General features: G+C 40.8%; 1 protein-coding gene across 1 annotated transcript in view; it reads left to right on the top strand.

The window, feature by feature from the left end:
• Positions 1-12,193: 12,193 nt before the first annotated feature.
• UBE4B (ubiquitination factor E4B) overlaps positions 12,194-15,324 on the top strand; it is a 618,413-nt gene continuing 615,282 nt past the window's right edge. Inside the window, exon 1 of the mRNA XM_053691155.1 lies at positions 12,194-12,522. Coding sequence (XP_053547130.1) covers positions 12,499-12,522 — 24 coding nt within the window. The 5' untranslated portion in view covers positions 12,194-12,498. The remainder of the gene's footprint in view (positions 12,523-15,324) is intronic.

Below are 15,324 nucleotides of genomic sequence, written 5' to 3'. Positions count from 1 at the left end.
TTATGTGTTCAGTTTATGTAAGGTATATAAGTCAGGGCATTACATGTGATACACTCAGTTTATATCAGCTACATAAGTCAGGGCAGTACATGTGATGCACTCAGTTTATATCAGGTACATAAGTCAGGGAAGTACATGTGATGCACTCAGTTTATATCAGGTACATAAGTCAGGGAAGTACATGTGATGCACTCAGTTTATATCAGGTACATAAGTCAGGGCAGTACATGAGATGCACTTAGTTTACATCAGGTATATAAGTTAGGGCAGTACATGTGATGCACTCAGTTTATATCAGGTATATAACGCAGGGAGTACATGTGATACACTCAGTTTATATCAGGTATATAAGGCAGGGAGTACATGTGATGCACTCAGTTTATGTCAGGTATACAGGGAGTGCAGAATTATTAGGCAAATTAGTATTTTGACCACATCATCCTCTTTATGCATGTTGTCTTACTCCAAGCTGTATAGGCTCGAAAGCCTACTACCAATTAAGCATATTAGGTGATGTGCATCTCTGTAATGAGAAGGGGTGTGGTCTAATGACATCAACACCCTATATCAGGTGTGCATAATTATTAGGCAACTTCCTTTCCTTTGGCAAAATGGGTCAAAAGAAGGACTTGACAGGCTCAGAAAAGTCAAAAATAGTGAGATATCTTGCAGAGGGATGCAGCACTCTTAAAATTGCAAAGCTTCTGAAGCGTGATCATCGAACAATCAAGCGTTTCATTCAAAATAGTCAACAGGGTCGCAAGAAGCGTGTGGAAAAACCAAGGCGCAAAATAACTGCCCATGAGCTGAGAAAAGTCAAGCGTGCAGCTGCCAAGATGCCACTTGCCACCAGTTTGGCCATATTTCAGAGCTGCAACATCACTGGAGTGCCGAAAAGCACAAGGTGTGCAATACTCAGAGACATGGCCAAGGTAAGAAAGGCTGAAAGACGACCACCACTGAACAAGACACACAAGCTGAAACATCAAGACTGGGCCAAGAAATATCTCAAGACTGATTTTTCTAAGGTTTTATGGACTGATGAAATGAGAGTGAGTCTTGATGGGCCAGATGGATGGGCCCGTGGCTAGATTGGTAAAGGGCAGAAAGCTCCAGTCCGACTCAGACGCCAGCAAGGTGGAGGTGGAGTACTGGAAGAAGTCTGCATCCTTCAAGAAAAACATGATTTTCATGCAGGACAATGCTCCATCACACGCGTCCAAGTACTCCACAGCGTGGCTGGCAAGAAAGGGTATAAAAGAAGAAAATCTAATGACATGGCCTCCTTGTTCACCTGATCTGAACCCCATTGAGAACCTGTGGTCCATCATCAAATGTGAGATTTACAAGGAGGGAAAACAGTACACCTCTCTGAACAGTGTCTGGGAGGCTGTGGTTGCTGCTGCACGCAATGTTGATGGTGAACAGATCAAAACACTGACAGAATCCATGGATGGCAGGCTTTTGAGTGTTCTTGCAAAGAAAGGTGGCTATATTGGTCACTGATTTGTTTTTGTTTTGTTTTTGAATGTCAGAAATGTATATTTGTGAATGTTGAGATGTTATATTGGTTTCACTGGTAAAAATAAATAATTGAAATGGGTATATATTTGTTTTTTGTTAAGTTGCCTAATAATTATGCACAGTAATAGTCACCTGCACACACAGATATCCCCCTAAAATAGCTAAAACTAAAAACAAACTAAAAACTACTTCCAAAAATATTCAGCTTTGATATTAATGAGTTTTTTGGGTTAATTGAGAACATGGTTGTTGTTCAATAATAAAATCAATCCTCAAAAATACAACTTGCCTAATAATTCTGCACTCCCTGTATAAATCAGGGCAGTTCATGTGATGCACTCAGTTTATGTCAGGTATCTAAATCAGGGAAGTACATGTGATGCACTCAGTTTATAACAGGTATATAAGTCAGGGCAGTACATGTGATATACTCAGTTAATATCAGGTACAAACACAATTCAGGGCGGTACATGTGATGCACTCAGTTTATATCAGGTACAAACACAATTCAGGGCAGTACATGTGATGCATTCAGTTTATATCAGGTACAAACACAATTAAGGGCAATACATGTGATGCACTCAGTTTATGTCAGGTATATAAATCAGGGCAGTACATGTGATGCACTCAGTTTATGTCAGGTATATAAGTCAGGGCAGTTCATGTGATGCACTCAGTTTATGTCAGGTATATAAGTCAGGGCAGTACATATGATGCACTCAATTTATAACAGGTATATAAGTCAGGGCAGTACATGTGATAGACTCAGTTAATATCAGGTATATAAGTCAGGGCAGTAAATATAATGCACTCAGTTTATATTAGGTACATAAGTCAGGGCAGTAAATATAATGCACTCAGTTTATATTAGGTACATAAGTCAGAGCAGTACATGTGATTTGCTTAGTTTATTTCAGGTATATAAGTCAGGGCATTACATGTGATGCACTCAGTTTATGTCAGGTATATAAATCAGGGCAGTACATGTGATAGACTCAGTTAATAAAAAAGATATCAATGAGAAGTGCAAAGCTTGCTGAGAATAGAGCTAGTGATCTGTACTATAAATATTACCGTGATTGGGTGTATTGATACAGTTGCTTATTATATTTTGAAACATATACAGTATAATATAAATTGCAATGCTATGACATTTTACTAATTGCCCAAAAAACCTCTCACCTATATGATATTTATTTAATTTTCTGGCAACCTGTAAATGATCACACATAAATTTCTTTCTTAAACTTTCTATAAAAAATATGCACAGAATACACAGTATAATAGTGACCGGTCACTTTCGCTAACAGACACAAACGATTTCAATATTATAAAATACGACATAAAAAACTTTATAAAAAGTCCTATATTGGACCATAAGTGCTCTGCTCACATTGGCTAATTATGTAAGTTCTGTTTCCACCTTTATATGAGATATTCAAAACGTATTCCGTTCACAGCTTGATTAGCTAAGATTGTGCCTTTCAACACTGTTTGCACTTTTTAGCACTGTTTGCACCTTCGTGTTTCTGACTCGTGTTTCTGACTTACGGATTCAAATATGTAAAGTTTCTTATTTTTACACTTCGAATGTCAAATGTCCGATTTTCTGAGTTGTCAGAACTCACACAGCTTCATTAACACAGCTCTGCTGGGAACAAATATGCGGGTTTCAAACTTGCAAAGTAACTTGTTTTACCTTCACACTTTTAAAATCCGACCTTTTAAATACTGCACCTCACACGGCTCCACTGAAGACGTACCTTTCTCCCGGTCTGGATATTACCTTGTTCAAGCCAGACTCCACGACTGCAGTGGGACTTTTGCGTGTCTCTCTGTGTAGGTCCCGGATGTTCTGAGTGTGACGTGTATTGGTCACATGCGGCTTCTCGGCCTATCCGCGTTCCCAGTTATCGGCTGTAACAATAATAATAATGTACAATTTTGAATTCACATAAGCATTTTTGTTTGCTCATTTATAAATATGATTCTTTAAAAAGTGATCTCTAAATTTCTGCTATTTTTTTTATCATGTATGTCACACACTGTTGATTTAGGGGGATGGCAATGTGCAGAAATTTTACCTCCTGTGAGTGTTTCTGTGGGTGTCTGTGTTTATGTCTTTGTGCTTTTGTTGGTGTCTCTATGAGTGTGTATGTATTTATTTTCAGTGGGTCTCTCTGTGAGGGTTTATGTGTCTTTGTGCATTTTCTGTAGATGTCTATCTGAGGGTGTGTATGTATGTGTTTTCTGTGAGTGTGTATGTCTTTTTATGTTTTCTGAGGCTGTCTCTGTGTGTGTTTCCTTGAGTGTATGTGCAAATTTGTGTTTGAGTTTGTGTGTGTCCATTGCTGTTCCTTTTTAGGACATTTTGACCTTACTACTGAGTTCTGTGTTTGTGTGTTACTACCTTCACAACATTTCCAAGTTTGACTACACTTAAGAATAAAGTGCATATTATACATTTTAGTCACTTGGTCACAAATGGCACGTCAATGGGGGGACTGATTATTGGTTAACATGTAACAAATAGCCATCAGCACTGGATATCTTCAAGGTAACTTTTATTGGAACAAACAATCAGCGACGTTTCGAGGTGTTGACCTCTTAATCATGCTAATGATATGGTCATTTTTCAGCATTTAAATACACTGTCAATGGCGCCAAAGTGACCTCACAGGGACCTAAGGCTGCCATCTAGTGGTTACTGACACCTACACCATTAAAAACTGCTTAATACAAAATAACATCATTAAAAACATATGGATAACTTATACTAGGCATGCTTATCATATTGAAAAAATATATTTATATATTTACTTTCATATTCTTTTCTTACTTAAATAGCTAATGTGCAACATAGAAAATTAATAGGCTTACATTGATATTAAGGACACTATTAGGCTGATATTTAATCTGAGTAACGATACAGTATAGGGCTATAGTTACAAAGAGGTTAATGGAAACATGATAGATCGAAATCCCTATTGAGGCCTTTAGGTATTAACGTGTCAAAGTGGTGTATCCACTACATTTCTTGTTGTTTTAAAAAAGTTTCCCTATTCATGCCACTGCGTTGAATATTGATGTGCTCTATAACTTGCCACCTAAGTTGACTAATTGCATGCCCCTTGTCAATGAAGTGCTTTGACAATGGAGCCTCTAGATTTCTCCTTCTAATATTCGATCTATGCTGGCTTAATCTTTCTCTTATTAATTGGGTGGTCTCACCAAGGTAAATTATAGAGCACAGGCATTTAATTAAATAGATGACATAACTGCTGTTACATGTATAATACCCAGGGGCGGACTGAGACCAATCAGGGCCCCCGGGCAAAAGTTTGGCAGGGCCCCCCACCCCCTTTTTGCTCCACCTACCTCTGCCCCTCCTCTACCGTATTGCCCCTCCCACCTCATGTGTCCCTCCCACCCCCTTGCCCCTCCCACCATGTTTTTGATTGCCATATAAAGAAACAATATTTTCTTTAAATATTTTTAATAAGAAGTAAATATTGTAATTTAACAAGTGGTTATGCCAAAAATAAATCCCCATGCCTATATGCACTACAGGATGGAACAGAAAGTAATGAAGAGCAGACAAGGGGGTAAAATCACTTGTTACTGGCAGCTAAAAAGGTAAAATCATTCATTTGTATTCGTATATTTCCTTTCAATAAGAGATACATGATTCTATAAGTAGGCATCTACACTAAATAAAGATAAAACTATCTCCATTTTTACTGAAACCAGGGCAGGTTTAGAGAAATAAATTTTAAAAAGGGAGAGTAAAGGCAAAATTAAACTTTAAAGGAACATGAAACCCAAAAAAAATTATTTCATGATTTAGGTAGAACATACAACTTTAAACAACTCTCCAGTTTACTTCTATTATCAAATTTGCTTAATTCTCTTGGTATCATTTGTTGAAGGAGCAGCAATGCACTACTGGTTTCTAACTTTACACATGGGTGAGCCAATGACAATCGAGGTTTTCTCTGTCACACACGCAGCTCTCTTCCCAGTACTTATATACATATGTATATTATAGAGGTTCCCTCTGTCACACACACAGCCCCCTCCCCAGAGCTTATATACTGATTTATATTATGGAAGTTCCCTTTGTCACACACACAGCCCCCTCCCCAGTACTTATATACAGATATATATATTATAGAGGTTCTCTCTGTCACAAACACAGACCGCTCCCCAGTACTTATATACATATGTATTTAGAGGTTCCATTTGTCACACACACACACATCCCCCTACCCAGTACATATACAGATGTATATTATAGAGTTTCCCTTTGTCACACACACAGCCCCCTCCCCAGTACTTATATACAGATATATATATTATAGAGGTTCCCTCTGTCACAAACACAGACCGCTCCCCAGTACTTATATACATATGTATTTAGAGATTCCATTTGTTACACACACACACACATCCCCCTACCCAGTACATATACAGATGTATATTATAGAGTTTCCCTTTGTCACACACACAGCCCCCTCCCCAGTACTTATATACAGATATATATTATAGAGGTTCCCTCTGTCACAAACACAGACCACTCCCCAGTACTTATATACATATGTATTTAGAGGTTCCATTTGTCACACACACATCCCCCTACCCAGTACATATACAGATGTATATTATAGAGTTTCCCTTTGTCACACACACAGCCCCCTCCCCAGTACTTATATACAGATATATATATTATAGAGGTTCCCTCTGTCACAAACACAGACCGCTCCCCAGTACTTATATACATATGTATTTAGAGGTTCCATTTGTCACACACACACACACACACATCCCCCTACCCAGTACATATACAGATGTATATTATAGAGTTTCCCTTTGTCACACACACAGCCCCCTCCCCAGTACTTATATACAGATATATATTATAGAGGTTCCCTCTGTCACAAACACAGACCACTCCCCAGTACTTATATACATATGTATTTAGAGGTTCCATTTGTCACACACACATCCCCCTACCCAGTACTTATATACAGATATATATTATAGAGGTTCCCTCTGTCACACACACAGCCCCCTCCCCAGTACTTATATACAGATGTATATTATAGAGTTTCCCTTTGTCACACACACAGCCCCCTCCTCAGTACTTATATACATATGTATATAGAGGTTCCATTTGTCACACACACACACCCCTCCTCAGTAAATATACAGATGTGTTGCATAAGTGGTTTAATTTAGAGCTTGAGAAATCCTGGAAGCACCAACCTTTTTACATTATTCAACAACATATCTTATACAAACACACTCCGCTGCCACCTGAAAGCATGGAACTAATACATCAGTATATTTACTGTGTTTTAAATGTGGCATAAATGTGTAACACTCTGGTTTAATCTGCAACCCATTCATTTCCCCAGTACCCTATTTAATGCCCCTGTGCCCCAGCATCCCCTGTCACTCCTAGCAGACAGTTTTAGCCCCTGTGCTCAGGCAGTATTCCTCTGTTTTTAACCCTTCACTACATGTATCCTGTCAAACCAGTATCCCAATTCAAAGTTTCTTTTTTATCACAATCAGCATGAGACCTATCCCAGTAGCGCAAGATGTCACTGCCACCATATCCCAGCATGAACTGTCTGCTCAACAGTCACACAGCTGCTTTACTCCATTCACTATGCCCTCTATTGTAGCACGGTCATCTTACTAAACAACAGAACCTCTCTCTGCAATCGTGCCAAGCCCAATAACACCACCTGTCGCCAGGCTCCTCCATGACACACACTGCACTGACCACCCGTCTCAGTCTATCCCCCATGGTGACCTGGTCCTGCGCTAAGTGGCCTAAGCCTCCCTGAGCTGAGTACCTGTCCAGCTACGAGTCCTGGCTCCTGCGGCCTGCCATTAATAGTGTATATAATATTATACTGCAGTGTTTGTGTAGGTACAGCCCCGGCCTGGCCCCTCTCCGGCAGTAGCCAGCTCTTCACTTACTTGCCTTAGTCGAAGACTGGTCGTCCCTTCATTGCTCTTGCTGCTGCCCTGCCTGTCTACAAGTTGTTGACTTCAACTTGTCACCACCCGCCTCAGTGTTGTTGTGTCCTGTCCCCTTGGCAACTGAGTCCTGCTTGAACATGGCCACACACTGTCTGCTGCAGCTCCTGCCGCCTGAGCTGCTTGCGCAGTTAAAATTCTGTCACTGTGCGCACGGCGTGTGGAGGCGGAGCTGAGCAGCCGCCAGACAGAGCCAGGGCAGGTGGTGGGAGAGTGTGTTCCTAATATGTGGACTGGATTCTTTCAGGATTTACCGGCGACCGGTCCACATATTGCAGCCAGGTAGGCTGCCGCAGTCTCCTCCACAGACTCCAGTCCACTGTATCTTTTTTTTTCATTCACAGACAGTGCAGAGAGCGCAGTGTGCACTGCAGACATAGAGTGAGACACACACAGCAGGACTTGTAATGTCATCATCATGATCACGGAGAACAAGTCAATCACGCTGCCAAGAACCCCCCCCCCGCAATTTTTTTTTTTTAATAAAGGCAAAAAAATAAAAAATATTTAAATAGAAAAAAAAAAAAAATGCAGCTCGAGTATGCATAGGTTGGGGCCCCTTTAAGAAGCTTGTCAGTCCGCCCCTGATAATACCCCTCAATATTGTATTTTTTCCCACTATGTGGATGAAAAAAATTCTTACCTCTTCTAATGGAGTTACAGCTGGCACAATTTAAACAAGGGTAACAATCTTTATTCATGCCCCCAATGTATGTTTGTTTGACCTCTTTATCTGGACCTATATCAGATCTAACAAGCTGATCCCTGATATTACTCACTCTTCTGAAGGCCATTAAAGGAGGTTCCTTAAACTCTTCTATAGTGGGATTACAATCCCTTAGAACGTGCCAGTTTTTTTAATTGCCTTGCTGATAACATCACTGTAAGAATTGTACTGTGACACGAAAACTAATTTATTAGTTCCCTTGACTCCTTGTTTCTGTGGTCTTATACCTCGGTATTGTACTTCTTGGACCATATTCCCTACTAACTCACGTGGGTAGCCTCTTGTTATAAATTTATTAGCCATTTCAGATAATCTTTTATTGCAAAGAGACTCATTATTGACAATTATTTTAACCCTTGTAAGTTGGCTTTTGGGTAATGACTCTATGAGTCTCCTTGGATGAAAACTCCTATAGTGCAACAATGTGTTCTTGTCTGTTTCCTTAGTATACAAATCAATATTGAGGACATTAGTTCCTTTGGAGACACATGTATCTAAAAAAGTGACAGACTCTTCACTATAATTGACGTGAACTGTAACCCTCTCACCATAGAGTTAAGTTCATTCACAAACTCTAATAGGCTCTCAACGTTGCCCCACACACGCCAAAAACATCATCTATATAGCGCCACCAGACCAGATAACGCCATATCTATTAAAGAGTTCACTCTCGTATACAAACCGTTCTTCAAATTCGTTCATGCATAAATTGGTGTATGATGGGGCAACGTTGGAGCCCGTAGCTGTACATCTTTTTTGTAGAAACCACTGATCTTGAAATAAGAAAAAATTCCAAAACAGAACCAATCTAAGTAGCATACCCCCCAACTGTCCCGATTTTCGCGGGACAGTCCCGATTTTTGGGGTCTGTCCCGCTGTCCCGGAAAGATTGACCTCTGTCCCGCATTTGCTAATCCCCCCGGGCTGCTTTAAATATTTTTTTTTTTTTCAAATTTATTTATTTTTGTTCTTGACTCCTATTGGTCCCTGGGCAATCTCACGTGACTCATCATAGGTGGCCAGTCACAGCTGTAAACTGCACCATTACGTGTAGTCACTTTCGTGTCTGTGAAGCTCAGGGGGTAAGATACAGTTACGTCTTATGGACCCACCGTGCCCTGCGTTGTAGGATGTGGAGGAGACAGCTGCACACACACTAGTGATGCGCGTGGTAGTACCTCTGTGTCAGTGGCGAGTCACAAGTCAGTGAGTCCCAGAGAGAGAGTGCCCAGCTGCATTTGTCAGACAGTAAGTAGAGTAGTTACATACCATATATAATGTCTGACATAAAGGATTATTTGTTTGTTCACATTTCCTCAGATCTAAAGCAGCCAAAACCAAAAGGTTGTTCTTTGCTCCCAATGAAGCAAGTTCAGTTGGCGCCATAAAATATTAGAGAGATTGACATTGAATAGATAAATAGCATTTAAAAGACTGGCAAATCATTATACCTTATTGCTAGCATTATTTTAATGATTAGTTAACTTTGTGTAAGCCCCAAATTGCCTTTACTTCACTGTGCAGTGGCTGTAGAGGTTCAGACTGGTGGCCAATCTCATTTGCTGTAATATACTGTTTGCCCCATATGCAGAAGAATCCCACTGCTTCCCATTAGAGGCTGAGACCCATTCCACAAAAGTAAATATTCACTTTTTAACCACCCTACCAAGAGTTAAGGTCAATTTCTTATTCTTGAATCTGTGTTTTATATATTGTTTTTCTGTTTCATTGAATGTCAGGACCACACTAACAATGGCTGGTACAGTAGGTATGACTTTATTATTAATGAGGAAAGCAGAGAGCAGTTTTAAAGAATCTATTAAATGTCCAATTAAGGTAAAAAATATTTAGCACTGTCTCTGCGAAGGCTTATTAAATACAGAGCTCACATAGCTATACCAGTGGTTTGAGCATTTGTTTGATTTGCTGCGAGTATTAAAAGATATGACTTTATTTAGAAATTTATATTACTTTGGTCTTATGATTTTTTAAAGCCCCGCCCCTGCTGCCCACCACATTTCAAATTTTTGCCGGGGGGGGGGGGGGGGTGTCCCTCTTTTGAATTTTGAAATGTTGGGAGGTATGAAGTAGGTTCTCCAAAAATTGTCATTGAGATATAGAATACCTGCCGCTCACTATATACCCAGCTGTGCTGCTATCCCAACCTTGGACTATTGTGATTATTGGTTAAGTAAGGGGCCCCAAAATTTCTAGTGGCGGCCCTGGTCAGGGCAGTACATGTGATGCACTCAGTTTATATCAGGTATATAAGCCAGGGAGTACATGTGATGCACTCAGTTTATGCCATGTATAAAAGTCAGGGTAGTACATGTAATGCACTCAGTTTATGTCAGGGCAGTACATGTGATGCACTCAGTTTTTAACAGGTGTATATAAGTCAGGGCAGTACATGTGATGCACTCAGTTTATGCCATGTATAAAAGTCAGGGTAGTACATGTAATGCACTCAGTTTATGTCAGGTATATGTCAGGGCAGTACATGTGATGCACTCAGTTTTTAACAGGTGTATATAAGTCAGGGCAGTACATGTGATGCACTCAGTTTATGTCAGGTATATGTCAGGGCAGTACATGTGATGCACTCAGTTTTTAACAGGTGTATATAAGTCAGGGCAGTACATGTGATGCACTCAGTTTATGTCAGGGCAGTACATGTGATGCATTCTGTTTATGTCAGGTATATATCAGCATAGTTGCCAACATTTCAAAAAAAATTCCAGGGACACTTTGCAGCAGAGCAAGCATGCAGGTTACTGGAGTATTGACTACCTACTGTTCAACTGCTCCATCCACTCAGTTCTGCAATCAAAACACCCAGTAATAGTATAATTTAGACTTATCCATAGTTTATTATACAGATTACAACACCAAGCTCTTACACCTACCCAGTCTCTGGAACACATTCTGGGCATATGGTTATTTTTATAACACAGCATTAAAATTAGGCAGACAAATAATATGTGAACCCTTTCAATAATAACACTATTTCATTAGGAATTAATTATATTTAAATAATAAACTAGATCTATCTATCTATCTATCTATCTATCTATCTATCTATCTATATATGTATATGTGTGTGTATATATATATATACATACCAAATGTTGGGCAAAAGAGGTAGCATTCCCAGGGACATTTCCAGGGACAAAAAAAAAATCCAGGGACATACAGCAAAATCCAGGGACTGTCCCTGGAAATCAGGGACTGTTGGCAACTATGTATCAGGGCAGTACATGTGATGCATTCTGTTTATGTCAGGTATATGTCAGGGCAGTACATGTGATAGACTCAGTTAATTATAATATCAGGTACAAACACAATTCAGGGCACTACATGTGATGCACTGTTTATATGAGGTATATAAGTCAGGGCAGTACATGTGATACACAGTTTATATCAGGTACAAACACAATTCAGGGCACTACATGTGATGCACTGTTTATATGAGGTATATAAGTCAGGGCAGTACATGTGATACACAGTTTATATCAGGTACAAACACAATTCAGGGCACTACATGTGATGCACTGTTTATATGAGGTATATAAGTCAGGGCAGTACATGTGATACACAGTTTATATCAGGTACAACACACAATTCAGGGTAGTACATGTAATGCTCTCAGTTTGTATGAGGTACATAAGTCAGAGAACTACATGTGATGTACATAAACACATTGGGCACAACATATGTTGCCCCCATTCAGAAAGGTTTCATGATGTACTTTTCTTTGTTGCTATAGTTACAAGACTCTCATCAAGTTGCCAGGCGATCCCCTCCTTTCCTTGACCTACCGGTTGACTCCACCCACCACCCAACATAGCCACGCCCGCATGCACTCTGATTGGTCTACTCCCCTGGTGTCACATGAGTACTCTGGCAAGATGGCCGCCCGGTTGTTTTGATGAATAATCCTGAGTGAGGCTACGGGGATTCGGCCGGGGATCGCACTTCTCGGTATTCGGTGTTGTTAACCGAGAGTTTTGTGTGATTTGTCCGCTTCCTGCGGGTGAGGCGGTGCGGGTCGTGTTGCCGGGAGCCTCTCGCCGTGTTTGTTGCTGGGTTTTTACCTCAGACGATGCAGGTTTGATCCGAGAGGGCCCTGTGTTCTGCTCGCCTTTCCCCGTCCCTGACTCGGTCCCCACGCCTCAGTCACCATTAAAAGGAAAACTATGGAGGAGCTGAGCGCTGACGAGGTGAGTGTGTCACAGTTTGTGCGTGGAGTTATGGGTGCTGGGCCGCAGAGCTTGCAATCTGATGAGGTCAGAAGGTCATAAGCAGGTGATTCTAGCCCTGCACCCCGCTCTTACTGAGGGAATCCTCCTACACTGCTTCCTGATACAGAAAACAGTAGTGTTAATAAGCTGTAGTTTAGGGCAATTGTCGCACTGCTCTAAATTAGCCTATGTAGACATAGAGGTAAGTAAAAACAACTTTTAAGTATTCAGTCTTTAACCAATTAGGCTTCATAGCCTTCTCTGGCATACATTGGGTTAAAGGAACATGGAAGGCACAAGCTAAAATACCCATTAAATACTAGTTATGTTAAAAAAAACAACACCCCCCCCTATGAGATACTGAAAATGGGAGAATATTCAATCTAATCTAACATGTTAAAGGGACATTTCAGCTAAAATTGGATTCTACATTGATGCATTTCAGTTTTGAATAAAAGAGTTTGTGCAAAATACATTTATTGGCAAAAAATGCCCCTCATAAAAGCTATAAGCTGTTTAAATAGTGTATTTAAGTATGCACTGTGCACTAGCATTTTAAGCAGTTGGTCGCTGCTGGCGGAATTCAACATTGCACAAGAACGCTATTTTGCAACCCCGCCCGTGCACAGTCAATCTCGCGCGGGAAGGAGCTGTCAGTCTCCCCGGTCGGACAAGACCGAGGAGATTGAAATACTCCACCTAAGAGGTGGAGAAGAGGTTAGGGAAGCAGCGGTCTGATGATCGCTGCTTGATGAATACGGACTGCAGGTTCTCTTGTGAGAACTTGCAGTTGTAGGGGGGCGAAGGCAGACAAAGCCTTTGATAAATCGACCCCTAAGAATTTCTTGCTACAGAAAAATGTTAACACTAAAACAGTGATAACTTTTACTAGAAGGGTTTTTGTCATTACATTTATATTGCAAATATGTTTCCATTCAAAGATGTAATTCAACTATGTGCATATACATTTTGACCATAATGTCCCTTTAACCTTAGTCATACTAACCCTAAGCAAAAGTGCTACTGTCATTCTGTGTCCCCTGATTGACTGTCGCTTTACTTCATGATCATATTGGATCCAGGATGGTTTTAGAAGTAGCAAACCCCAAACTGATACTTGAGTACTGTAAGGGTGTGCACATTGGCAGGACAGTGACAAACGCTGGAGGTAGTTGTCTTCAGATTTTTCCAGAGGACGAATTAGTGACTTGTGTCTATAGTTAGAAGTGTACTTTATTTCTTTCTTTCATATACAGTGGATATAAAAAGTCTACACACCCCTGTTAAAATGTCAGGTTTCTGTGATATAAAAATATGAGACAAAGATAAATAATTTCAGAACTTTTTCCACCTTTAATGTGACCTATAAACTGTACAACGCAATTGGAAAAACAAACTGAAATCTTTTAGGTAAAGGAAAATAAAAAAACTAAAATAATATGGTTGCATAAGTGTAAACACCCTTTAACTAATACTTTATTGAAGCACCTTTTGATTTTATTACAGCACTCAGTCTTTTTGGGTATGATTTTTTCAGCATGGCACATCTTGACTTGGCAAGATTTGCCCACTCTTCTTTGCAAAAACACTCTAAATCTGTCAGAATGCGAGGGCATCTCCTGTGCACAGCCCTCTTCAGATCATCCCACAGATTTTGAATTGGATTCAGGTCTGGGCTCTGGCTGGGTCATCCCAAAACTTTAATCTTCTTTTGTTGATTTGGATGTATGCTTTGGGTCGTTGTGATGCTGAAAGATGAAGTTCCTCTTCATGTTCAGCTTTCTAGCAGAAGCCTGAAGGTTTTTGTGCCAATATTGTCTGGTTTTGGAACTGTTCATTATTCCTTCTAGCTTAACTAAGGCCCCAGTTCCAGCTGAGGAAAAACAGCCCCAAAGCATGATGCTGACACCACCATGCTTCACTGTGGGTATGGTGTTCTTTTGGTGTTATGCAGTGTTCAGGTATGCGCAATTCCTATCGCCCGACGCCCGGGACATGTAGTTTTGTGCGCCGGGCATGTGTTTTTATTTTACATTTAGCCCTGCTGCGGGCAAGCAGACCGCAGCAGGTAAAAGTTTTGTTTTGTATTTTTTTCATTGGTTCAGCAGGAGGTAATGCTCTCTTATACATTGTAAAACGGCCATACGCCTTATAAAAGTACAGTGCGGCCGTGAGTGAGCAGGGGACATACTTGTCTAATCTGTAGCAGCTCCCTGTGCGCATCCAGTTCTCCTTGTCAGTGAGGTGTACTCTCGCAAGATCCCGGCGGCCGTGTTTGTGTGTACCGGGTCCGCCCCCTCCCTAGCCTCCAGAGCTTTGCTTGTTAGTGGGAGCCTGCTGATTTCAGGCCGGGCAGCACCCCCGGGAGCAGCGTTCTGTGATACTTCCTCCAAGCCTGACCGATGGCGTCTGACAGTGACAGAGGAGGAGTTCTTCGATGCGACTGAGGATGCCAACCTGTCCTGAATTCCTATCTTTTATAGCGTTTTTTCTAACTGACGCTGCCAGGCAGCCAGAAAGTGACGAAGACATGGCCCTTTGTGGCATGCTTTAATATAGCACTTGACACTTTTTTGTCTGCCTGGTAGCGTTGCAGTTAGAAAAACCGCTTTAAAAGATAGGAATTCAGGACAGGTTGACATCCTGGGGCGAATTGAAGAACTCCTCCTCTGTCAGACACCGTCGGGCTGGGAGGAAGTCTCACAGGGCGCTGCTCCCCGGGGGCGCTGATACACACTTAGTATAAATCGTATTTGACCCTTTATGGGTAGTGAGGATGGT

Source organism: Bombina bombina, chromosome 8 (genome assembly GCF_027579735.1).
Source record: "Bombina bombina isolate aBomBom1 chromosome 8, aBomBom1.pri, whole genome shotgun sequence".
Taxonomy (NCBI): Eukaryota; Metazoa; Chordata; class Amphibia; order Anura; family Bombinatoridae; genus Bombina; species Bombina bombina.
This window is presented reverse-complemented; position numbering and strand designations above follow the sequence as displayed.